The sequence below is a fragment of the Monodelphis domestica genome, chromosome 6, assembly GCF_027887165.1.
Source record: "Monodelphis domestica isolate mMonDom1 chromosome 6, mMonDom1.pri, whole genome shotgun sequence".
Taxonomy (NCBI): Eukaryota; Metazoa; Chordata; class Mammalia; order Didelphimorphia; family Didelphidae; genus Monodelphis; species Monodelphis domestica.
The window spans coordinates 202765729-202792889 of NC_077232.1; the positions used below are offsets into that span (position 1 = coordinate 202765729).

Below are 27161 nucleotides of genomic sequence, written 5' to 3' on the forward strand. Positions count from 1 at the left end.
TGGAATCTAGCTTTCCTAACTCCAAAGACATTGATTTTTGACTTTGACTCAGAAGACCATACTCCAGCTAGATCCAATACTTCCTTTCCCAACATTTGACAATTCTTATTTTGGCCAAGAAAATGAAAAAAATCTGGCATTTTTTGAGCTGTGATATTATGACTAAATTTAAAAAAGTTAAAATATTACAAAATAACTAAAACTTTGGAATTTCAGTTATTGCAGAAAACCTGATCTTCATAAGAATGAATTTCTGAATTTTATGAATACCAAAAAAGTGGCAAAGGTTCAGGAATGATCTAAATGTTTATAAGTGAACATTAACAAAATAACACTTTATTATCCAGAATATGGACCCATTGAGAAGTATTTTCCTAAACTGTATGTTGTATTGAAAGCTTAAATGAAATCTATCTATAGATCACTTAGGAAGAAATCTAGTAGACCTTTCTCTGATTTATGAAAAACATCTTAATTTACTTATTGTTTCTCACACACAGAGAGGAAGACATGATAGATATTTCACTTCCAAGCCAGGAAGACCTGGTTTCACGTTCTACTTATGATATATTCTGACTGTGTGAGCCAAGGTAAGTCCCTCTAGTTCTCAAGTGCTTTAGACAATTGTCTGAGATTCTAAGTTTCAGAGAAATTCCATCATCTACAGGAAGTCTTTCCCAATCTCTCTTAATTCTAGTGCCTTCCTAAACTATTTTCCTTTCTTAAATCATTTCTTACTTATCTAATATATTTTTACATATTTGGTACTTCCTCCATTAGATTGTGACTTATTTGAGGGCAGGAATTGTCTTTTGTCTCTTTTTATATCCTCCGTAGTTAGCACAATACCTGATATCCAGTATTATTGTTTAATCGTGTCTAACTCTTCTTGACTCTCTTTGGGGTTTTCTTGGCAAAACTATTGGAGTACTTTGCCATTTCTTTCTTCAGTTTAGTTTACTGATCGAAAAAATGAGGCAAAAAGGGTAAAGTGATTCGTCCAGAGTTACACAGTTAGGAAACACCTGGGTCCAGATTTAAACTGAAGAAAATGAGTCTTCCTTACTCCTGAGCTGGCATTCTATCCACAGCATCATCTATGTGTCTCTGGAACATTGTAAGGGCTTAATAAATAATTTTTGACTGACAGTGCTGACTTGCATTGCAAGTTTCCATATCAATGAAACTAAAGTTTAAACCCCTATCTTATGTAAGGACACCAATAAAATATTTCAAAACCTGGAGGAAGATCTTTAAGGAAGGGGAATACACTCACGATTTACTTTCTTACTATAGGAATCTGTGATGGATCTGTGAATGGTACAGAAATTCTTTCTGTTACTGTAATTCACAATTACTTAGTCCTAGGTACTTGCCGAAAGAATAACTAGTAACTGTCAAGAGACCAGATTAAAGTTCTTCCTTGATTCAAGCTTTCCAATTTCCTTTCACCAAGATGTTTCATGATTTTTTTCTTTCTTTTTTAATATTGAAGAAGATGTAAAATGATGCTTTTTAGTCAACCAAATGGACAAAAGTTTAACAATTCAGCCTGGATGTAAGTAAGGCACTTTGGGAAGAGGTAGGGATTCTTTATCTTGTATATGCCTCTTTCATGATTCTCCCTTGATCATTTTTGGACTGGTCCTGTGATTCCATAATTTTGTCCTCTCTGCCTCCCTTCCTCCCTTCCTGCCTTGGAATAGGAGACTCAGGAAAGAAACTCCTTTTGCAGATCAGCACCTATTCTGCAATTCATAGTATATAAGAGGTGCCTGGGACTCCCCAGAAGTTGACCTGTTCTGGGTCTCACAATTCTTGTATATCAGACTTAGGGCTTGAATCTAGATCTGCCTGGTGCAAAGACCAGTTCTCTTTCCATCAAACCACACTGCATTTCATAGGTATTATTTTTTATTATAGCTATTTGAGCATGTGTTAGATCTTTTAAGTAGATTGTAATCTTCTTGTGGGAAGAGAATGCATATTAAATAAATTTTAAATCTCCAGTACAATCTGGGATGATGCTTTAAGTAATTAAGACATAGCTAATGAAGTGAATTAAATTTAATTTCAGATTCTTAGGTTTTTATAGAAGCCTCAAAGTATCATATCTTATATAAGGCAGTATATGAGATAGATAAAGTTTAAATATTTACCTCTTAGACTTCATTTGGCATCAGCAGGAAAACAGACTGTAAAGAATCCATTTAAAACCATGCTGTTTGCTTCCCCAGATATTCTTTTTCAAAACCACATCTATTCTGTTTTGACAAATGCTTTTTCTTATCCCTTATCCTCCTTCTCCCTCAACAAATAGCAGTCAGTGCAGTATGCAAGAAGGAATGACTTTGGGGAACCAAACAATTCACATTTCAAGACTTCTAAAAAAAGTCTAATCTCCCTATACGTTTAGTTGCTTGCTCAACATTACAAATTCATATAATTCCACCCCATCCCCAAAGATCCTATAACTTGGGGAAATGATCAAATAGATTTCCAAAAATCGTTTCCTGAAAAAAAGGTAATTTGAATTTCAGGACATCAAGAACAAATTCCAGAAAAATGAATTCCTGAAAGAGGAACTGCAAACACCAATAATACAAAAGGGAGGGTATATTAAAATTTTAGAAATGAGACAAAAATAAAACACTACATGACACTTCTTTTTAAAAACCCTTACCTTCAGTCTTGGAGTCAATACTGTGTATTGGCTCCAAGGCAGAAGAGTGGTAAGGGCTAGGCAATGGGGGTCAAGTGACTTGCCCAGGGTCACACAGCTGGGAAGTGTCTGAGGCCAGATTTGAACCTAGGACCTCCCATCTCTAGGCCCGATTCTCGATCCACTGAGCAACCCAGCTGCCCCCACTACATGACACTTTGAAGAGATTGAAGTGCCTTCTATGCATTTAGCCACAGATTAAAAAAAAAAGGTAAAACTATTTTATTTTTTAAACCGTGGCTCTTTATACTGCTGAAAATAACAGCAGTATAAAGCAGATCCAATTAAAAAAACCCAACAACAACAAACAAGTAAAGAATAGAAAGTGACAGGAAGAAAATATCTAGATAAGACTAAATGGTAATCCTGGATGGCACTATATGCCATGATATCATTGGGAATACTAGTTTGAAATAAACAAGTAAACAGAGGTCACGTACCTTAGATATGTTACTTGACCGACTTGCAGAACGCCCTGGAGATTTGTCATTCTGGAAAACAAAATTAGAAGGATTATTTATAAAAGAAAAATTCACACTCTAAATCTACTTTTGAATGAGAAGACAAGATAGCCTTGGCATGCCCATAAGTGTTCTAAGTTTTTCCTGCTGCATACTCTTGCTACTCTTTACCTAGGATCAGAATAGTGAATTTATCTTATATTCCCAACATTCTTTGAAAACACTGGTGATGGTATCCATTATTCAAGTCAATGAGAAACATTCAGAATTGCATTCTTTCCCCAGGTTTCTGAGAGGAGAGAAAAATCCTAATGCTGTAGAATTGCAGGGGACCTAAGAGAAATACAATGCATGGATTCTGCCTTTGAGGAATTTCTAAACTACTGGGGGAGGCACAGAATATACATACTGAGAAAACATTCTAGTGATTGTTGTTCAGTCACTTCAGACCTGAGTGACTCTTTGTAATCCCATTTGGATCTTTCTTGGAGGAGATACTAGAGTGGTTGTTTTGAATCTCCAACACATTTCGCAAATGAAAAAAAAATGATTCTATTGATGCACCATTTTGCAGATAAGAATCCTGACTTTCATGTGAAATCAAGACTTGTCCAAATTACAACAGAGCTTCTAAATATATGAAATTAGAGGAAAGCACTTTTGGAGCAGGCACAGAAATCCAGTTTTCAATGATTTACAAGTTATCAAGAACCTGTTCTCATTGAAACTTTATTTATGTTACAGGTATACACATACTCCAAGACTTATTCATAAAGGTCATCCATTCAAATATCCACACACAGACATAATCACTATTTACTAGACTCAGGGAATTAAATTTTGGTGATGTCATAGACAAATGGGAGGCTCACTGGGTATTTAGCCTTTTCTGGAATTGGTTTGATTCAACTTAATAAACATTTATGAAGCATCTACTATTTGCAGAGAATTATTCTTGGTGCTCAGGGAGATAGCAAATTCAGAGAAAGGGGAAGTTGGAAGAGGATAAATATCCATATAGTGTGATAGGAACTGTATTAGGTAATTTAAGAAACAGTTCCTGTACTTATGGAATTTACAGTCTAGAAGGGTGATATGACACACATATTTAATTATAAAACAAAATAATACAGGATAAAGATTTATGAAGATTTCAAAGAAAGTGTCACAATCAGACAATTGGGGGTGAGGTGGGGTTGGTACAGAATACCAACTGGAAAGTCCTTTGATTCAGTTTAATACATATTTATTATTTGTCTATTATATGTAAGGCACTGCTTAGTGTTAAAAATATGAAGATAGATGTGACACAGTCTAGGGCTGTATTGGCGAATCTATGGCATGAAGGCTGGAGGGGGCTTATCCTCTCTCTCTCTCCACTGTGACTAAAGACATTTTTCATTTCACCCACCCTCTGTCCAGCAGCCCAATGGGAGTGCTTAATCCCTCCTCTGTCTGGGGTAAGAGGGAGGCTCACATGTGGGGTGAGTGTTCCAGTTTGGGCACCTGGTCTCTAAAAGGTTCACCATCACTGGTATAGAGTGTCAAAGAGTTTATAGTTCTATGTGGAAAAAAACAAACATACAAATAACTATAATAGAGAATAGAAATAATAACAATTGCTAGCATTTATATAGTGCTTAACAGTTTACAAAGTCCTTTTCACATGCTATCCGAATTAAGCCTCACAATAATCCTCTAAGGTAATTGCTATCATTATCTCCATTTTATCAATGTGGGGAAAAAAAGCTGAGGAGGAGACTTACCCAGAGTCACAAAAAAAAATCTGAAGAAGAATTTGAACTCAGGTGTTTTTGACTCCAAGATGATACCAGTGGTATCAACTAATTGCCTCTAGGAGTTTAAAGAATTCACATTCATCCAGTAAGGGAAGTGGTATTAAGAGAGAAGAAGGGGTCAAGACAGACTTTGCAAAAGAATTAGCATCTCAGTTGGTCTTTGAATAATCACAGAATTTGAGAGTTAAAAGTTAACTCAATCACCATCTAATCTAACCCATATACCAAAGAAATCCTCCCCATGACATATATGACAAAAGGCCATCAAACCTCTGCTGGAAGATATCCAAGGAGAGAAACCTATCACCTTTGGGAGCATTCCATTCTCCTTGTAGATGGCTCTAATTGTTAGGAAGGTTTTCCCATTATCACATTTAAATTGTATATTTCTGCTGTTTCTATCTACTGTTTCTGGTGCTATCCTTTCAAGCCATTTCAGACAGGTCTAGACCCTTCTCCACATGATGGCCCCTTAAATTCTTCTTCTTTTTTTTAAACCCCTACCTTCTATCTTCTAACCAATACTAAGATAGAAGAGTGGTAAGGGCTAGACCATGGGTGTTAAGTGACTTGCCCAGGGTAACACAGCTGGGAAGTCTCTGATGCCAGATTTGAACCCAAGACCTCCCGTCTTTAGGCTGCTCTCAATCCATTGAACCTCTGAACTGCCCCTGATCCTCTCAAATTCTTGAAGAGAACTATTTTAAAAGAGAGCAACAGGGATAGGAGGTGGAGTTCATTCCAAGAAAGGAATATACATGAATGATGGTAATAATAATATTAATGAAAATAATGATGGTGATGATATCTAGTATTTCTATTGTCCTTAATGTTTGTGAAACACTTTATATAAACTAATTCATTTGAGAAGGCAGAGAGATAGGAAAGGGCAGAAAAAGAATGAGGGGGTTGATGATAGTTTAGCTATCACATAAAATATAACTATATATAAATAATATAAAATAATAATATAATATAAATATATGAATAAAATAGAAAATTAGGTCATTAGACTGCATAGAATCATTAGGAACAGATTATAAAACCTTTGAATGTTAGACTTTGGAGTTGATGCTTTTTTTCAGGACAAACTGATGGCCAGTGAAAGTACTTGGATGGAAGTGACATCATCAGAACAATACCTTAAGACTAATCAAGTTTCAATGGGAGAATAGATTATAGGAGAACTAGACTGAAGTCAGAGAGACTATTACAACAGAAACTCTTAAGGATTGAGCTAGGCTTGTTGCAATAGGAATAGAGAAGAAGGACCAGAAGGAGATACTGTGGAAGAAGAAACAAGACTTGACTATGAGGATGGGGAATGTGAGAGGAAAGAGTCAAAGATGATTTATATCAAGGATGACAGGTAATGAGTCTATGATGATGGAGCCATTATTCAGAATATTCAAGGGATAGGAAAGTAAAGCAGAGTGGGGAGGTGTTGAATTTAGACCTATACATATATTTTCTTGAAATTTTTTTTCCAGATTACACATCAATACAATTTTAAATAATTGTTTTCTCACATTTTGTGATCCATGTTTACTCCCTCTTCTCTCTGTTCCCTCCCCCAAATGGCACGTAATAGTAAATGGGTTGCACATGTTTTATCATATAATACATATCCCCATGTCCTTCATGGTATGAGACACATATTGTTTACATTAGAGAAAAATTCATGAAGGAAATAAAGAATGTATACTTTAATCTGCTTTCAGACTCCCTTAGTTCTTTCTTTGACAGTAGTTAACATTTCTCTTCATGAATTTCTGGAAGTTTTCCTTGATCTTTGCATTGCTGATAATAGTTAAGTCATTCACAGTTGATCATTCTACACTATTATTGTTACTTGTTGCAGGTACTATGTGGTGAGTGCCAGGTTCTGACACTGAGAGAAAAAGTAGAGAGAGAGGGACAGAGAGACAGAGAGAGACAGAAATAGAGAAATATACAAAGCACGGGCCAGATAGAAAAATGCATGATCTCCATTATTTCCATTTATTATGACAAAGAGAAAGGTTCTTATAGAAAGTAGAGTCCTAAGCATTACATCATTTTGAGGGGTGTTACAGAATACTGTTTATAGAATGACGATCCAAGAACATTTCCAGAGTTTCTTCACAAACATGAGCAAATTGAGAAAGAGTGACAGCTAATCTATCCTGTGAACTTTGGGGAAAGGAAGAACTGATTCTTTCAGTTATGATGTTACAAAGGCTTCTTTGCTCATCAAAATAAGGAAAGACCCAAGGTTTGATGATGATCATATTGGGGAGGAATCCTTTCTTATCTGAGTTATAACCTAGAGAATAGTTCATAGCTGTAAACTGAGATTGGTCTTGCCAAGAATCTCAGGCAAACTTACAAGGATGTCTTTTCTGGCTGCTTTTCCTCAGTGGGTCTAATTTGTTATGGGCTCCTCCATAATTAGTGGACCATTTTCTTCTGATTCTGCTCATTTTACTTTACATCACTTCATATAAATATTTTGATTTTTTTTGAGATTATTTTGTCATTTCTTATGGCACAATAGTATTCCATTGCAATCATATAACAACTTATTCAACCATTTCCTAATTGATGAACATCCTTTTAGCTTCCTGTTCTTTGCCATCACAAAGAAAGTTGTTATGAATCTTTTTGTACAAGGGATCCTTTCTCCCTATTTTTTATCTGTTTGGGAAACAGACCCTATAGGGGTATTGTTGGGTCAAAGGATAAGCACAATTTTATGCCCTTTGACCATGATTGCTAGATTTAAACATTTTGATTTTGAGTAAATATGTAGTAGGCAGTAAGAATTATTATACTAATTTTCAGAGAGAGATGCTGTCCTAGGAGAAACAAGTTTGGAAACATTATCCATAAAGATGTGACAACTGAAGATATAGGAGTAAATAATATCGTAAAATGAGAGACCATAGAGTTGAAAAGAAAGTATTAGAAAAATCTTTAAAGAACACTCACATATATAGGACAGGAAGAGGATGAGAAACCGTGAAAAAAAAAAGAGATAAAATAGTCAGAGGGTTATGAAGAGAACCTTAAAAATTCCATGTTTTAAAAGCCAAGAAAAGAGGATGACTTTTTGGAAATAAATTTAAAAAGACAATTGAATTTGGTAACAAGGAGATTACTCATGACTATAGAAAGAATAGTTCCATTAGGCTTGGAAGCAGCCAGGCTTCCAGAAGGAGATGGCAGCATTTAAGCTGGGATTTACAGTATATATAAGAGGAATTCAAAACTCATAAAAATATTTGAATTCACTTAATTCTTTTCCTACTAAAAATTTCCATTGGGTATTACTTGAAGCTTCTTTGTGAAGGAGTCTCATTCTGAAACAGTGACCCATTAATTGTACACTAATGACTTTTTGGCATGCTTCAGGAACAGAGAAATGTCATTAGGTTATGATGCCACTGTCCCTAGGCCAGAGTAGCAGGTCATTCTTTTCCCTGAGAGTCTTCATGGCCCCATTGCTCAGGGATGCTCAGATACTACAAAGTGATGCTCGACTTTACCTTCTATGGACAAAGTCCTCTCTCACTGTAGATTTTAACATCATTGTCTAATGTGCCATTATGGATGGAGATTAGCCACAAGCTTGAGATTTGTTATTATTCCTTTATAACTTTCTGATAATATAACTAGAGATATATATAAAAGTTAGGCAGAAAATGGGGAAGCTAATTTCTGTATCATAAGTTCTTTATTTCTTTGAAATCAGTTTCATATCAGAAAAAAATTTTAAATGGATATTGTAATAAAAATGATTACATTTTTAAAGGGTGATTATATATAAAAGATTGTTAAAATGAAGTTTTTGCTATACTTTCTAGTCATTAGCCTATTATACTTTATGCATAAGGCATCTTCTAATAGGAAGTCATATTTTGAAGGTGTTGTATTAACTCCTCAGTCCTTAGTGGTTATGGTTTCCCATTAACAGAGATATAAAAAAAAAAGGTGTATTAGCAAATATAGTTATAACGTAGGAGCAGATTTGTAAATGTATGATTGAAAATCTGTTACTCTTAAAAAGAACTACATATCCCAAGAACCCACTGACTTCCTGTCATTACGTACTTCCTGTAGACAGAGGATAAAGGGTGTGGGCTTTGGATGCTCCCTCATTCAGATGTAGAATCAGCAGTGATGGTGGTGAGTGGGAGTGGCTAAAAATGGCCACCAGCTATGGGCATGTGGTTTTTATTTTGTATCTTCTTTATTCCTTGATTTCTAATGATCATTAATAAATCTCTTAAAATATAATATCATTATTGAGATTTAATTTTAACTTTTACATAAGTTATAACTCAAAGAGAAGACCAATTCTCATGAAGGGCAGCCAAATGGCCCAACGAACAGAGTATCAGCCCCGGAATCAAGAGGTCCTGAGTTCAAATCTGGCCTGAAATATTTCCTAGCTGTGCTTGGGCAGGTCACTTAACCTTGATTGCCTTACTTTCTTCATCTGTAAAATTTTCTGGAGAAGGAAATGGCAAATCTCTGTAGGATCTTTGCCAAGAAAACCCTAAATGGGATTACAAAGAGTTGGATGTGCCTGAACAACAATCCTCATGAAGTCAGTACAAATGTCTCATCGCTCAGTGACTTTTGAGCTGTCATTAAAGGTAGGGTGATCTGAGTTCAGGTTCCACTCCTGACATGAACAGGCTGTGTGATTCAAGGGAAGTTATTGAACCTCTTGGTACCTTAGGGAAGTCTTTAAGATCATGAATTGGTAGAGAAGGTATTGATCTAAATTGAGAGGTCTCTTAACTGAGAATTCTGTATACTAATGAAATCTCTAGTCTAACCTTTATCTTGATGGCAGGTATAGAAACAGCATCAGAAAGGTGAACTGATTTTCCCAGAGTCACAGAGATAGTTTATGCCAAATACTAGATTCAAATCTGTTACTCTTTTTACTACAATATGGTGCCTGTCTCGAGTTCTCCTAATTTGTCAGATCGGTTCCCAGAAATGAAAATCTAAACATGAGAAATCAACAGTTTTTCTTTTCCTCCGGGGAATAAAGGATCTTGGTCTTCTCTGTTTTTACAACTGAGTACCAGACCTGTTCTTCCCTGCTGGAAGACATCCAAAGCAATCTGTTCAATTTATCACTAATTAATTGGTTAGCCTGTCTCATTACTATTTGTGAAGACGCATTCTTCTTTGTAGATGAGTCAAATATGGTTGTCATACCTCATTAATATCAGTTTATGTTTTTTTCACCTTGGATTAAATTGGGGCTATTTCAAAAATATTACATGTCATATGGATGCCCCAATTGTTAGGAATGAGGTGGGGAGGTACTGATGGTCAATAAGTATTCAAGTAAATAAAAATGCCTGATGTGTCTCCATTATGAGCCCAGGATAATCAATAAACAATGTCAAGTATTAGAATCCTGTTTACAACGTGCATCAAAATGGCTGTCTGACATCATGATTCTGTAAGCCTGTGCAATTAGACCAGTTTTGGAAAGTATCTTATTTTCCCTGGGATATCAAAGTCAAATATTTAGGAAAATATAAACTAGTAAGTACTTAAATTGTACATTTTTGGTCTTTATTACCATAGTAGAGAAATACCTTTATAGAAGATTTTTAAAAATGTTTATTTTGACTTCAAGGGATATGTGACTAAAGTCCTAGATTCTATGGATATAGACATACTCTCTCTGAAAGAAGACATTCAAGGGAATTATCATATGCTATGTTGAAGAAATAAACTTAAAAATTACATGTGGAGTCTAGCTTTGAGTCAGAAGAGGGCTTGGAAAAAGTTAATCAGCTGAAGAAAAGAGATAGGTAATTTTTTTCACAGTGAAGAAAACACAGTTATAAGACTTTTTACTTATGAGCAACATAGCTCCATAAGATCTTCTCTTATTCTGCTCAAGCATTAGAAGAAGGTAAACACCTTGATAAGGTAAATGGAGATGACATTCTCCTTGATAAAATATGAACAGGAATTTATAGTTCTTTGCTAGGAGGAATTAAGTAGTAGAAAGTGTAAAAGTATTTTTTGATGGTGAATAGCCCTGAGGTCAATGTGCCTCAGTCTATGTGTTTTCTGCCCTTGTAGTTCTTTTGGATAGAGGTGATAAACAAAGGTAAATTGAAAGAAGCCTCTATTCAGGTTTTTTTTTCTTTAAACCCTTACCTTCCATCTTGGAGTCAATACTGTGTATTGGCTCCAAGGCAGAAGAGTGGTAAGGGCTAGGCAATGGGGGTCAAGTGACTTGCCCAGGGTCACACAGCTGGGAAGTGTCTGAGGCCAGATTTGAACCTAGGACCTCTCGTCTCTAGGGCTAGCTCTCAATCCACTGAGCTACCCAGCTGCCCCCAGAAGCCTCTATTCTGGAGAGGAAATGAGCATTGGATTGAACTGAGAATGGTGACAGTTAATGATTAATGAGAAAGGTAGCTGTATTACCTTAACAGTTGTTTGATTTTTCTGGCTAAACGTCATTTCCCTCACCTGTAATATGAAGATAATAATATATGTGACAACTATCTTCAGCAGCTAGCTGGTGCCTAAATTCAGGAAGACTTATTTTCCTGATTTCAAATCTTATCTCAGATACTTCCTAGATGTGTGAACCTAGGCAAATCATTTAACACTGTTTGCCTCAATTTTCTCATCTGAAAATGAGTTGGAGAAGGAAATGGCAAACCTCTCTAGTATCTTTGCCAAGAAAAGAATCCATCAGGATTGAAAAAATGACCCAAACCAAAAGTACCTATCTTGACATCATTTTCCTCATTTAGACAATGAAGATATAATTATACTTAACGTACCTATCTTGAGATAAGCAGCATAAAAAGTATCCCATTTTGATTTCTAAATAACAGAAATTATTCTATAAAAAACAATAATGATTATAAAGCCAAACACGAAAGTGTGGGTTCAAATCCTATCTTTGACGGGCTATGTGACTTTTGCCAAATTGACCTCATAGTGCTCTAGGGCTAAACAACTCTAAGAAGATAAATTACAGAACAGCCACAGAATTGTTAATAAAGGGCATTTCTTCCCTGAGTATTATCTCTACCAAATGAAACAAAAGATCTAGATAAAACAAAACAAAACACATACTAGTCTCATGAGATTATTGCATGGATCAAATGCAGTGATGTGTATTAAGGGCTTTGCATACCTTAATGTGCTATAATAAATGTCAGCTACTAAAAATGGTAATTGTATCTAGGGTTTTAAGTTATTTTAAGTTTTACTTAAAAAGTATTTTCAAGTAAAAGTATATTTGTTGATGTTTATGCTTAGCTGTTTTATTTATTTATAACTTTCTGAATTAACAGAAAAACATTTTATTTCATTTTGTTGGTTAAAGTTCAGTCTGGACCCCCCTACCTTCTGGTCTTCATACACTCACTCCTTTTCATGTACTCTATGATCCAGTTGTACTGGTCACTTACTGTTCCTTATTTATGACAATCGGTTGATATTCATTGGCTATTCATCAGACTTGGAATGGACTCTGCCCTCACCTCCACCTCCTATCTTCCTTCAAAACCCACCTTCTATAGAAGACTTTTCCCAGTTCTCTCTCTATTCCCTTCCTAGTGCTCTTTCCTTTCATTTACCCTTCATATTGGTACCACCCATGTCTCATGTTGTCTCCCCCATTAAAATGTGAACTCCATGAGCAGTGTGGTTGTATTTCTAGAGCCTAACATGTCTCCTGGCACATAATAAATGCTTAATAAATATTTGTTGATTGACTGACTGATTAGAGTTAGAAATCGTTTTGAGAATGTTACCTCCTTAATTTTATAGAGGAGAAAAATGAAGACACAAGAGGTAAAAATTTTTTTTTGCTTATGGTTAGAAAGTTTTTATGTGATAAATCTGGGATATGACTCTAAGGGCTTTGATTCCAAACTCAGAACATTTTTCATCCTATCATACGCTACCTTATTATTTATACCATAGGTCTATAACCAATACACTATCTTCCAATTTGATTGTTGGCTATATACAAATGAGGATGAGAAAGAAAATAACTATGAATTCTACCCTTGCAAATCTCAATCTATCAAATGATAGCAAATTTCACAGATATAGAATTTAGTATAAAAATTTATGCCCAAATGTCCTCCTCTAAATTTCTATGCTAATCTTCATCCTGGAACACAGGAGAGCCTTATTCTCAAAGATTATGTTAAGTTTATTCAACAAACATTTATTAAGTGCCTACTATGAAGGTCTCAAAGGATGGTCATTTCACTATTGGTTCTACTCACAAAACTCACAGTTTTCTTCACCTTCTTACTAGTAGCCTTAGGTCCAACTGGGTATTCTCTCCTATCCCTTCTCCTTCTATTAGAAGCCTTCCCTCTGATTAGAATATATCCTCAATACTGAGCACAATTTCTAACATAAAAAGTCTAAAAATGCTCTATTTATCCATCCTATCTATCTATCTCTCTCTCTCTCTCTATCTATCTATCTATCTATCTATCTATCTATCTATCTATCTATCTGTCTGTCTGTCTGTCTGTCTGCCTGCCTGTCTACAGCTACTCTTTTGTCTTAGACCTCTTGTGCTAAAAAGTAGAGGGATAAAAGTGAAATTATAATGTTTTTTTCTACCTTCAGACATGCTCTAGGGCTTTGATACCAAACTCAAATAGAAATGGGATAATTAATCTGTTCATAAGAATTCTTGAAGGATGCATATTGACTTAATTTTAAAAGGTGGTAGTAAATATGTTTCATCATGTTTTTATTTGTCTTATTAAATATTTCCCAATTACATTTGAATCTTCTTTTGGCTGTAAGAGTATTGTGGGCTTCATGCAGCTTATGGGTGCTTTCTGTCATTTTGGTTCTACATCATTAGTGTGATTTCTTTTCTTGTGGCTCCAGAATCATGGTAGATTAGAAATAGGCAGTGATGCTAGAATCAGTGGGCTGGGGTTCAAATCCCTCCATTCACACTTTGCTTTACTTTGGGTAAGTTACTTAAATGTCCTGGATCTTGGTTCCTTTTTTATATAAGAAAGTTTGGTGAGATGATTTTTATGCTTCCTTCTAGCTATAGATCTATCATTTGATTCTATGGTAATTACTATATGTGACATTCATATTTCATGATGGGCAATATTATTTGAAAAGAGAAACCAGCTTGACCTGAGAAACATTCTAAGGCCCTTGAGTTGAATTAGATCTTACTCAATTGTGGATGTTTCAATAATTAGTCCAATACTATATATATGTTAGAAATTCAAGCAAAGTTGGTAGATTAAATGAGTGAGAAAACTGTCTATGTGTCCATAGAAGTCAATTTGTTCAGGTGAAGTTGAGTACATTTCAAGAGGGAATGAAGATAATAAAAAAAAGGTAAAATCTATAAAGTTGCTTGCAAATCCTAAAGAGATTTTAAAATGTTAGCTAGCTGATATTATGATTCTGTTTCTCACCTTCAACCCCAACTCCAAGGGTCATATTCTAGAAATCTGAGATGTTGCTGGTATGTAAAATAAGAGACAAAGGCTCATTGTGGAAGGTCCCTTCCAGTTCCAAATCTATGATTCTGAGTAGACAGACCCATTTGGAGTGTGTGTGTGTGTGTGTGTGTGTGTGTAGGAATCTGTTTTTATTAAATTCTTCCATAGTACTATTACACAGTTTACTTGCTGCTATTGTTATTACTCAATATTTTTAATAGAAATTTCTCTTGATTGTTCATATATATAAAGAAATTTTACCCCTGACTATCCCTGTTGATTTTAGATCCCATATAATCCCTAAAAGAGGAAGAAAAAGGAAGAAGAATTATTCAGTTCCCCTAATAAACATGAAAAGAACAGAACATCTAAGAAGGAAAGGAGCACTGGCAAAAGAACCATAAGCATGAGTCTGATTTCCTCTTCAGTTTCCAGCTCTATTCAGATTCAGATTGTATACCAAACAGACCTGCCCTTTCCTTATAATTTCCTCATCTACTGTGAAATGCCTTGGCTTGTGGAAGATTCAGGCTATTTCAAAGGTTTGGACTTTACTCTCTTCCTACAAAATATTGCTCTCTAGACAAGAGGTATAAAATTTGGGATGCCAGAATAAAAGGTAACTTGGAAATATCATATAAATACAATGGAACATAAAGTTAATACACCATTTTCTAAGTCAATATTCAGTCTGCAGGATCCTCATGTACTAGTTAATAGTTCCCATTTCTATTGAGTTTGACAGAACTGCACTAGACTCAGCAGGAGCCAGGCTCACAAATAAAACACTCATGCCTATTTCTAAAGCAACCTGTTCGCTCCCGCCTTTGGGTCCTGAATTATTTACCTCCCCAAACAAAGTTGTCACTTTACGGTATGCTGGGAACCCAGGTACAGATCAGTGCTGACAAGGCACATATGGGACAAATGAGGTAGGGCAGATATTGGAAAGAGGCATAAGATGGGTTTTTTCCAAAGACACAAAATCCAAATTGATGTCTTACTTCTCTATGATGAAGCAAAATTTGAGGCTGCCCCTTAGCCCACAAAGACAACTTCCTCAAAACCTTTTACTTCCCCAAATCTCCTTGTAGATCTGAACGGTGAACAACCAAACCTTTACTTTTTCTCCACCGGTGCCTGTGGAGACTATGGAGCAAAATCAACACTCTGCTGATAGTTTAATTCCTTAAAATAATTCCTTTGGAACAAAAACCAAAGAAGTCATTTGGGGGATGTATGTGGGAGATTAATGTAAAACTCAAAATATATTCCTTAATTCCAGGCCATTTTTTTTTCTACCTCAAAGCGGCTATCATTGTATAAGCTGAGACCAAAGGAAGACACCATCTGCTTGAATTTCATGTCCAAATGGATTTTCACATGTCAGATAAGAACATTTCCTCTTCCTTAGTGAAATGTTCTTGGTAGTTACAGTAGAAATGCTACTGGTCCTCGTAGTAATGCTGTAGTAAAGTAATAACATATTTATAGGGCATAAATTCATAGATATGTTTATCAAGGTTTGGTCCTTACAACAATTCTGTAAGGAAAGTTCCATTAGTGTTCCCATTTTACAATTAAGGAAACTGAGGCAGACAGGTGAACAAGATTGCACAGCTGGTAATTGTCTGAAGTTCGATTTGAACTCAGGGTTTCTTGATAGCAAGTCCATCATCCTGTCCCCTAGGCCACTAAGCTCCCTAGGATTATTAGCTACACACTGCTATTTGGAGGATTCAGACTTTAGGATGTTTAAAGCCCACTTTTGCTCAGCTCAAGATGAGCATACGATCTGGCCTCAGTTCCTTTTTGAACAGTTATGATGTCTACATGGCTAATCTTGGGAGGAGGTAGATGATAGCAACGGGGAAAGAGAGCAGCAGGCACAGGATGGTGGGATGTGATGTGAATATAGCATCAGTCATCTCTTGGATCATGGAAAATAGTCCAAATACACCTGTGGTGTGGGGAGAGGGCCTCTTGGCTTCAAAGAGACAGACCTGATGATAATGAGAGTGGCAGCCCAGGGCTGGGCAAAGCAGTAGAGAGTTTCACTGAGGTCTGAGGAAGATGGAGAGGGAATGCAGGGCATGAACTTCCATAAGATAAAGAAGATCTGATTTCCAGGAGGATGAAGCACATCCTCAAGATGTCAGGCATCCCAGGGCAAAGCCTCAGGGGCCCCCTCTACTGGGATTTTCTCTGCTAACCAATGAGTTTGAGTAGAACGTTTGCAAACTTCCCCACTGAAAAGCAAGCATCTCACATCTGCTGCTGGAATGGGATGTTGCCACCAGAAAAATCACCTTTCTTCCTTTATCACAAGCATTTTAATGATTGAGTTTCCCCTTTGCCAGTGTCAAGGAAAATTTAATCTGTAGTCACGACCCTCACCTGTATAAGGTACCAGGAGAGAAAGAAGTCTAGGTTTCTCCAGGAGTGTCAAGAAGGTCTGCCTCTTTCCTTTGCTGAAATCTCCTGCTCCTACACCATTACCAAGCCCCCAATTCCTCTCTCCCCTTTCCTGTCACACAGATCAACTACCCTTCCCTTTATAATATGCATTTGAGGAAAGGTCATTCCATTTCCTCCTCGATTCTCTAAAGCCCAGTTCCACAGCATATTTGAGGATATAAATTAGATTTGCTTAGGCAAACAAACAGGCAAAATGTCTGTGACTGGCCACAAAGCCCTGTCCAGAGGAAACACACAGTCTAAAAGCTCTTGGCCTTTTCCTCCCTGGAATTGGCTCATTTTAGTATCTCAGCTCTCTTGCTGTGTGACATTTCCAAACAGTCTGTTAATTATGGGCTCACAGCACCATCCCTAATGAGAAATGAAGTTATAATCCCAAAGACAAAACTGCATACTATTCTTTGGGAGGAAGGCGATGCTTGGTTTGATTGCATTTTATGGAAAGGAAGTGACAATAACAATAACTCACACTGACACAGAACTTACATTTTACAAAGCATTTTACAATATTTGAAATACCTTTCTCACAATAACACTGTGAGAAAGCAAGGTATTCAGTTAAATAACCAATAAGCATTTATTAGGCATCTACTATATACCAAGGACTATGCCTGGTCCCAGGTATAAAAAAATAAAAATAAAAATAGAAAGTCACTACTTTAGGAGCTTATTCCATTATTGAAGATGTACACATTTGTAAACATCTATAGAATAAGATGCAAATACAAAATAATTACAAGTAGTTAAATACAAGATTTTTATAGAAGTACTTAATAATAATAATTATAATAATAATATAATATAAATATTATTAACAATACTAGCAAGTATCATGACTCCCATTTTACAGATAAAAGAGTTAGAGCAGGAAAAATACTAAATACCCCACTTATGGATCAATTGCATTATATTATTAGCCCCATAACAGGGCCAGAGAAGCTTTTCTGGTCCCCATTCTTTCTTTCATCCACTCCAGATCAATCTTCCCTTAACAACTCCACTTGTGGGTTGTAGTCACAGGTTGGACAACATTGGTAGAAATGGCTGTCTGGTGGGGGAAGTGACATTATTGGAGCATCCTGTATGCTACTGGACCCTCCCTTGAATATACAGCAAGAGCAAAAGCCTGATGACCCAAAGTCATGACCTGAGAGTCTTCAACCACAAGGCAATGTTGTCATGCTAGGGGAAACGGAGTCCTTAAAGAGGCTACTAAAGCCAGTAGTGACTCATCAGTGGCAGAATTCAGATATTAAGATATTAAGTATGCTTATTGAATAATTTTAGAATAAGTTAATTTATTTTTCATATTTCATTTAATATTTATAGCCCATCACCAGGATTTGATAGTTCTATAAAAACCTACTTCAGAGAGATATTAGTTAAATGCATTCTAGGCATGTGCAGATAAGACCTATGCAAACACATTTTATAAGTGATTTTATTCATTAATAGTGGTGCATGGAGAGGATTATTTTAGTTTCATTCCACAAAGACAATAAAATCCATATGGGATTAAACACATACTTTAAACTCAATTAAACACAATTTCCCAGTTGTGAAGTTTCAAACAAACACAAAAACAACATTGAGTCGATATGAGTCATTATATATCTTTCCATTGAACTAGAGTGTCAAGAATGCTGAACAGTATCAGAAGACTTTTGGAGTACAAAAATGAGAATTTCATTCTATTCTATCACAATTTAAATTTAACATAGAATAGCAAGTCAACTGCCAAGTAACCATTTTTAATCAATTTCAATGCAGTTCTGCAAACATTTATTAAAGCATTTATCACATGAACAGAGCACATTCCCTACTGTTTTATACAACATCTTCTGGTTTTGATCAGAGAGCCACCAAATGAGTTTATTTCCATTATATAATTTTAAAGAGTATGGAATAATTTTGATTTATGGGTAAGATACCTTTTTGAAAGTAAGACTTAAGGTGGTATTTCATTCTACTGAATCGAATGCTTCCTTACAGTCAATAAAAAATAAGTACAGGTATCCCTTTCACATCATGTGGTTTAACGGGGCACAGTGCCCCCATGATCTGGAAAATCCACATAAAATTGCTGTAAACATGTTTGTCATTCGCAAACCAATGTGGAAAACAGCAGTTCTTTTGCTATAAATTTAATTTTAAGAAAAAAAAATTCTGTAGCTGTTCATTTATGTTATTAAGCAGTGAAACACATCCTGTGCAGATAATAATATTACATATAATTATATATATTTTATACATTTATGGGTTAGTAAACACAATGAAGAAATGTTTATGGCCAGATTTGATTACCATCTGATTCTAATAGATATGGTCAGTTTTCTTTTGCGATTTCTCAAAATGTGATATTTTTTGTTTAGTATTGTTAGTTATTAATTTTAATGGATATTGGTAGTTTAAAATTAGCTTATATTTTAATTTATTTTTTCAATTTTGATTTTTTTCAATATTTCTATTGTCTAATGGTGACATTAGTTTCTGTTTGATTTAATGTAATGTTTAAGAAGACCATTACTTAGGGAAAGATTTCTACTTTCTGTTTTAAGTTATTTATCCTATTTCCAATTCTTTCCTCTAGAGGTTACAATTCACTTATAATTTCATATTTTAAAATTTTAAGTAAATTCCTGCAACTCTTATAATACTTGTTGTCAAGTCCTTTTTTTTCCTCTGAGGTTCTCTTATTGTGCTCATAGGGAGAGTCTCTTCTGGATTTATTTCTTGGATATCTCTCATTACATATTTTTTCAATGTATTTGGTGCCACCTTCTTTATGCTTATCTTCATTTCTTGGTATCACATTTTTTGTTCTAACCTTTTGGAACTCATTTAAAAATTACTTTTATTATTATGTAAAACACATTTCCATATAGGTCATTGTTGTAAGAGCACACTCATACATAACCAAAATCCCTTAATAAAACCATAAATAAACTGATGTGAAAGACAGTATGCTTTAATCCATATGCATCTGAATCTAAGAGTTCTTTCTCTTGAGGTGGATAGCATTCCCTAACAAATCTTTCAGGATTGTCTCAGATTATTGCATTGCTGAAGTCATTTTAAAAAAAGAAAGAAAAAGAAAAAGAAATACACAAACAAACAAAAAAAACCTCCTTTGCCTTCCATCTTAGAATCAACACTAAGTATTGGTTCCAAAGCAGAACTGTAAGGACTAGGCAATTGGGGTAAAGTGACTTGTCCAAGGTCACACAGCTAAGAAGTATCTGAAGTCAGGTTTGAATCTAGGACCCCCCCCCCCCCACCTCTAGGTCTCACTTTCAAACCTAAGCCACCTAGCTGTCCTCCTTTTAGAATTCTTGAATGCATTGAGGAGGGTAGGTCTGGTCTTCATCGATTCTGTTCATTTTGTGGTATATTTATTCTGGATGTGTTAGTTGGGTACTAGTTTCTTTTCATTGCCTGAATTCCCAGGTTCTGTCTCAGTTTCTCGATTGTCCACTGTAGGTTTAGGCTTTAGTATCTCTCTTAGTTCTTCTCTCTCCAGGGTCCTCCATTAAAAATGACCACTTTTCCTGGGGGTGGGAGTATGAGTGGGGGAAGGTTGGGAAAGGCTTAACACTTGGCACATATTAAGCATTTAATGTCTTCTATGGTTGATGATGATGGAATTGTCTGAAGTCTATTTTTGAAGGAAGGGAAGGATTTCAACAGAGGAAAGAATTCATTTACTCATTCTATAAGCATGTATTCAGTGCTTATTATTTGCAAAACACATAGTTATTTTGCAAACCTGAATTTCCAAAGAGGGCAATTAAAGCCTTGGCCTCAGTGGTTATCTGCACTTTCCTTTTATTTTTTTTCCCCAATTTTAACTAGTACATTTGCTCTTACATCACAGTCATTTCCCAGGATATTACCTGAACCCTCCTCCCTACACTGAATCTTTCCCTTAAACAAAATGCTAACCAAGATACACAGACAAAACCTGGTGGCCTTCATCTCTATAAGTTTTACGCCCTTTCTCTCCTCTCTTCCCCCTACAGTTTATATTTTAGCCTATGGATTTATTCATCCTAAATTTTATCTTATGTTTCATGTTCTCCCAAAACCATAATTTCACCACAAATAACCTAAATTTAGCTGTGTAAAAAAAAATTTAAAAAACCAACCCAAAACAAAACCCTTCCCTTCCCTCTTAGAATCATTACTATGTATTTGTTCTAAAGTAGAAACACAGTAAGGGCTAGGCAATGGGGGGGTCACAGCTAGGAAGTGTCTGAATCCAAATATGAACCCAGGACCTCCTATCTCCAGACCTGACTATCTACTAAACCAACCACCTGCCCCCCAACCCCAGTTGCTTTTTATACTGCCTATTTTTTTGTTGCAATATTCTAGTCATTGCTACATATTGTTTTCTTAGTTTTGCTATTGCAACAAACAATTATTCTTATATTTCTCTAAATTCTTCATCTTGGTCCTTTCTTGCAGTATTAGACAATCAGTTCCTTCATGTACCTTCATGTACCGGGTTTTTCTAGCCATCTTCCAGATTTTAGCTATCACAAAGCATCCTAATCAACATTTTTTCAAAAGGGAGGGTGGAAGGACCACTAGAAGCCTGATAGCCTCAGTCAACCATTCTGTCTAGGGGTTTGCAGTCATGAGAATCTTCTCAATCTCCTTTTGCTTCTTGCCATCCAATAAAAGGCCAGACAACCTTCTATATGTACAAAGCTATGGGGCATGGAAAGAGTTAATATTTTTAGCCATTCAGATGCCAAGTTTTGACCTGGCTGACCTTTAGCCACGGTGGAAATTGCCAAGTGTGAAGAAATGCACACCCCTGAACAAAGAAAATATGCATTAATAACTACTTCTTAAACTGATTTGAATTCCACTTAAAGCAGAAATAATCTTTAGGGATAAAAGTAATAAAATAGGGCCCAGATTATCTGTTGAAGAGCTGTTGCTTCAATATCAGGAGTTCAAAAGACAAGAAGACCTTTGACCACAGTCAGATAAAAAAAATCATAATGAATTTCTACCACATTTTCTTGGCTTAATAAAAATCAGGATTGCCTAGATCATCAGTTATAATAAAATAGCATGGGGACTATTCAAGATTCCCAATTGCTTGACCTTCACTTATGGAAGTTAGAAAAGAGACTTTTTTTTTCTTTTTAAGATGGAGCAGGAAGGATATATAGGGATATTTAGGCAGAGAATACAATCAGTATTTCAACATTTATTGCCAACAAGAGTTGTGGTTGTGTCATCAATTTCTCTGAAAACCTTTTGAGAAAAAGGCAGGAATCAATTTCCCCAAGAGAAATTAGGCTAAAGTTAGGTTTTGCGTTGAACAGAAGAGGTAACATAATTCAGATTGGAAAAGAAATAGAATTAATGAGAAGTCAGCAAAAATCAGAGAAGGATGTGGAAGGACGCTTGGTTTCAGACTAGAGGCGAGGTTGCAAGTAAAGTTGTTAATTTTATTTCTAAACAATATTATCTTTGATAATTAGCAAGCCTGGGAAATGAATATCATGCATTTGACACTGGCAGCTATCTATACATTTAATTTGAAAATATCTGTTAGGATCACAGGTAATGGAGAATTTTAGGTTATAAAAGTCCAGTTCTGAATTTTCTAAGCTGGTGATTTTTTTTTCTGGGTTGTGGAAGGAAGGTGGATCTATGAATTCATAGATGTCAAGAACTTCTGGTCTAGAAGCTCACCACTGATGCAGATCATCAGTTTTTCTGTAACTTCTATTCTTAGAGAATTGAGTGAAGCACTGAGAACTAAGCATGTGTCAATGATCATCCCATGGCTAGGATGTGTAAATGTCAGAATCTGAATCTGGATTCTCCTGGTGTCAAAGTGGACCACTATATATTGTGACATGTTACCTTTATATTTAATTTATTCCTATCTAATTGGCCTAAAGAAAGTTGAATTCCAGAGATGCTTATCAACTAATAATAACTCACATTTGCCTCTCATTTTAAGGTTTAAAATGCTTTTTATGTGCTTTTATCAATGAAGGAGAAACATGCTTTTATAAAAGGTGCTGATGCTGAAAAGAATCCCAGAATTTCAAAATGTCAAGTAAAAGCAAAGATGAATTACAAACCAACAGTTAATGGTTAAAGAACACATTTAAGTCTTAAATGGCTCAAAAAAGCCCATCTTTCATTGAAAATAGATTAACTTGCTGCCCTTCATTTATAAGATATATATTTTCCAATTGTTATGCTACAAAATTTCTCTTTACCCTTTCATATTCCATTCAAATGATTTATGGCATACCTGCTATGGTCACTCAACCGAGAGTGTCCTCGTGTGGCCAAAAGAAAGAATAATTCCATTAAGTTTTATTATCAAACAAAGAATCATATGCTTAGGGATCTTCTATGTCATTTAGTCCAACTCCATTTTATAAATGAGGAAACTTGGGTCTAGAGACACTAAGTGACTAATCCAAGGTCACCCAGGCAGTAAATGGAAGAGTTAAGAGTTCAATTCAGGACCTTGGGCTCCAAATCCAGTATTCCTTTTTGCAGTACCATACTCCCTTCACAGGAGGAAAGATATATATACATCAGGAAGATATTAGGGGGCAGCTGGGTTGCTCAGTGGATAGGGAGGTCCTAGATTCAAATCTGATCTCAGATATTTCCTACCTATATGTTCCTAGGCAAGTCACTTAATCCCAAACTTTAGCCCTTACTACTCTTCTCTGCCTTGGAACCAATTCTTAGAATCAATTCTAAGACAGAAGGTAAGGGTTAAAAAAGAAAACGATATTAGAGCATAGAACCAAAAACCAAACCAACAAAACACAATAAAAATTGAATAGCTATAAGAATAGCAATAGGGACTTGAACCTATGATTTCACTGGCATACAAAATCCTGCCCATCAACATTAAACACTGTCTTGGCAACATGCGGTCTAAGAGAGCTGCCTAGAGCTTCCCCAGGGTCACCCAACCACTACATGTAAAGGAGAAGAGTTGAACATAGAGCTGTAGGATAGACTATAAAAGCTGAAGGGATGATAGATGGATTAGGGACGAGCGAGTCAAGGAAAACTTGAGCTAGAAAGTGAACTGTGAGGAAGGTTTAGCAGAAAAATGTTTAACACCTTTTCAAATATCCCACTTGTTGGAAGTTAAGAACAGCCAAAATAAACTGCCAGTACTTCCTTGTGTTGTATATTAGTCCTGCTGGTTATGCAATAAACCACAGGGATGGTTTGTTTTTGGTAGAAGAACATGTGACTTCCCTTTTTCCGCTCAGCTCCCCCACCTGAGCGAGCCAGGGGACATCAAAACAAGCCTGGACCTCCTTGTCTCCTGAAGATAACATTTGCTTGCCCATGCAAGCCGTATGATGCAATGCAGATGATTCACTGTGTATGTATTGGTTTCTGTCAGGGTCCTTCCAAGCAACTGTCATACTGGTTTTCATTTCATTTCATTTCATTTCATTTCATTTCATTTCATTTCATTTCAATCATTCTGAGTAAAGTCAAGGAAGCTGACTGATATTCAGGATTCTCACCCATACCGGGAGAAAGAAGTCTACTTACAACATCAGAGAACACTGTCCAGAGTTGTTTTTCATTTTAGACGGTGCTACGACTTATTTTCAAATGTCCTGTTTTATTTCTTTCTCATTCACAAAACCATTCGTATGATTTGTGCCTGATAGTTGTGGCCAAATGATTTCTCAGCATTATTGGCCAAAAATAAGGCTGGGGTCTGGAGATAATTATTATTAGGATGATACACAAGTCAATTTAGTTACCATCCCTGTTTTACAAGGTCAGTCAAAGTTAAGACAAATAAACCAAATAAGGCAAATGAATCTTTAAACTAATTTATATTTTCAGATTACATTTGTGCAGCTTTTCTGTGACATATGTAGAGAAGGATCTGGGCAGTCTATATAATGGTGCTTTTCTGAAATCTGCTGCTACAACAAATGATGTATTAGACCCAGAATCAGGAAGCCATGAGTTCAAATTCAGCCTCAGCTACTTCCTTGCTGTGGGAGGGTGGGCAAAGCATTGACTTTTCTCACCGTCAGTTTTCTTATCTGTAAAATAGGATGAAAAGAACACCTATCTTGCAGGACTATTAAGAGGATACAATGAGATCATATTTTTAAAGTATTTTGGAAATATGAAAATGCTATATGTCATCCCATCGCTACCGTTCTTAAAAATTATTAGAATTATTAAATTCCAGAGTAGAAGGGCCTAGAGGCTATCTAGTCCAGTTCCTATCTAAGAATCTTCTTTATAATATCAGCAGTGCTTCTTGAAGACCACCAATGATGGAACAATCTGCTTTTGGATGATTTAAGAGGCTAGCAAAATTTTCCTTAAAGTCAAAATTTCTCTCACTAATGTCCACCATTAGTCCTAGTTCTGCCCCCTAGGATGTGGAAGGGAAACAAGAACAAGTTCTGGACTTTTTTTTTTCAATTCCCCCATTCTTCCCCTATAAATATCACAAGGGTCAAGCAGAATAATTCTAAGGCCCTGCCAACGTGATTGCCTTTGAAACCCTTGAAGGTGGTAATCATCCTTCCTGGCTCTTCTCTTTCCAACCAATCTTTCCAACACATGATTTCCTACCTCTCCATTCTTTCTGGCATTGGGATATGGCAAAGATCCATTTTAAAGCTTGCCAACATCAACATAGCTGGTATTTATCAGGCTAGAAGAGTTTAATGTTAAAGAGGTCTGTGTCATAGGCTTTGCAGTTAAGAACATTTTGGAACAATTGGGGATCCCACATTCACCTTGGGACTTGGGCTGAGGAGCTGACGACAATCCGGCTTCTCCTCTGTAGGACTTATAGATATGCTGGCATCGCTGAAACAGCGGCCGAACACCGCGAGGGCAGCAAATATCCCTCCGTGAGAACCTTTCCAAATTCACTGCAAGTTCGTGCTTTGACACATGATTATCATTAATCTTCATTTGTGTTATAAGCTTCAGAGTCTCCAAAGACACTTCCTATTTATCATCCTCTATGATCCTTGTAACAACCCCTCGAGGCAGTCAGGACAGGTATTATGACCTTCATGTTGCCAGTGAGGCAAAGAAGCCCTGAATGGTTGTTCCCCTCTCTGAAGGACACACATGGACGCAGTTACAACCTGTCTGCCTCCAATTCCAAGGCTTCTTCCATGACAGCGTATTTCATCTCTCTTCGTCATTCTGAACTCAAGAAGGTATAATAGAGTGGAAAGAAGAACGTAGAGACGATCAGGGGACTGGGGGCCAAATTCTGGTTCTTCCATTTACTTACTATCTCTATGATGCTGAATAAGTCATCCAAACTCTCTAGGTCTCTGTATTCTCAACTGTAGAAAGGGGGCAGGCTTGGTTAGATGAATTGGTGACCTCCTCAGCTCTTATGGGGTCATTTATCATCTCCCTCCATGAGTTGACTAGGCTTTACTCTCTTCAGTTCCCCAACTATAAGACAATTCAAAGTGAACATCTTACAAGGATCTCAAACTCAAAATAGAATTCATCTCTTTCTCTTCTGCTCTATTCACCCTTCTTCAAGATTGTCCTATTTCTGTGAAATGTGCCACCATTCTTCCAGTCATCCTCAACTCCTTTCCTTCCTAATCGTTTACCATCTTATCATTTTTATCTTCCCAAAACCTATTTCATCTGACCCCTTCCCTCTCCTCACACAGCCACAACCCTCATGTATCACATCATGCATCGCAGCTCATCTGGATTATTCCAGATCCTCCTTGCCTCAAGTCTTTCCCCACATCAATTAATTCTCCAATCCATCAACCAAAATGGCTTTATTAAGTGTGCTTGCTATGTGCTCAGTATGGTGTCAGGAATTAGAGATACGAATGGGAAGAATGAATGGTCAAGAAAGTGACTTTCCTGAAGCATGACCTTGTCATTCTCCTATTAAATAAATTCCAGTAGCTTCCTTTTAGACCCAGCATCAACTAAGTCTAACTCCTCTAGCATTTAAGTTACTTTATAATCTGTCCACATCCAAACTGTCCAGCCTTATTATTAACCCTTTCCACACATACTGGAAATTTGTTCTTGCTCCTTCTACAATATACACTGTCTTCTCAGTGCTCTTGCACTGAGTCTGGTCCCCATTCCTGGGACACTTTCACTCCTCCCCTTTGAATGCCAAAGCTTTAGTTTCCTTTGAAACTTCAGCGTGACTTCT

The 27161-nt window shown here is 36.2% G+C and overlaps 1 protein-coding gene across 8 annotated transcripts in view; it reads right to left on the minus strand.

Moving 5' to 3' along the window:
* The window catches only part of MARCHF1 (membrane associated ring-CH-type finger 1), a 1076407-nt gene that overhangs the window by 212092 nt on the left and 837154 nt on the right, over positions 1 to 27161 (minus strand). For all 8 annotated transcript variants that reach the window (XM_056802855.1, XM_056802853.1, XM_056802852.1 and 5 more), the window contains one exon: positions 3163 to 3213. In XM_056802855.1, the coding sequence (XP_056658833.1) occupies positions 3163 to 3213 (51 nt within the window). The remainder of the gene's footprint in view (positions 1 to 3162; positions 3214 to 27161) is intronic.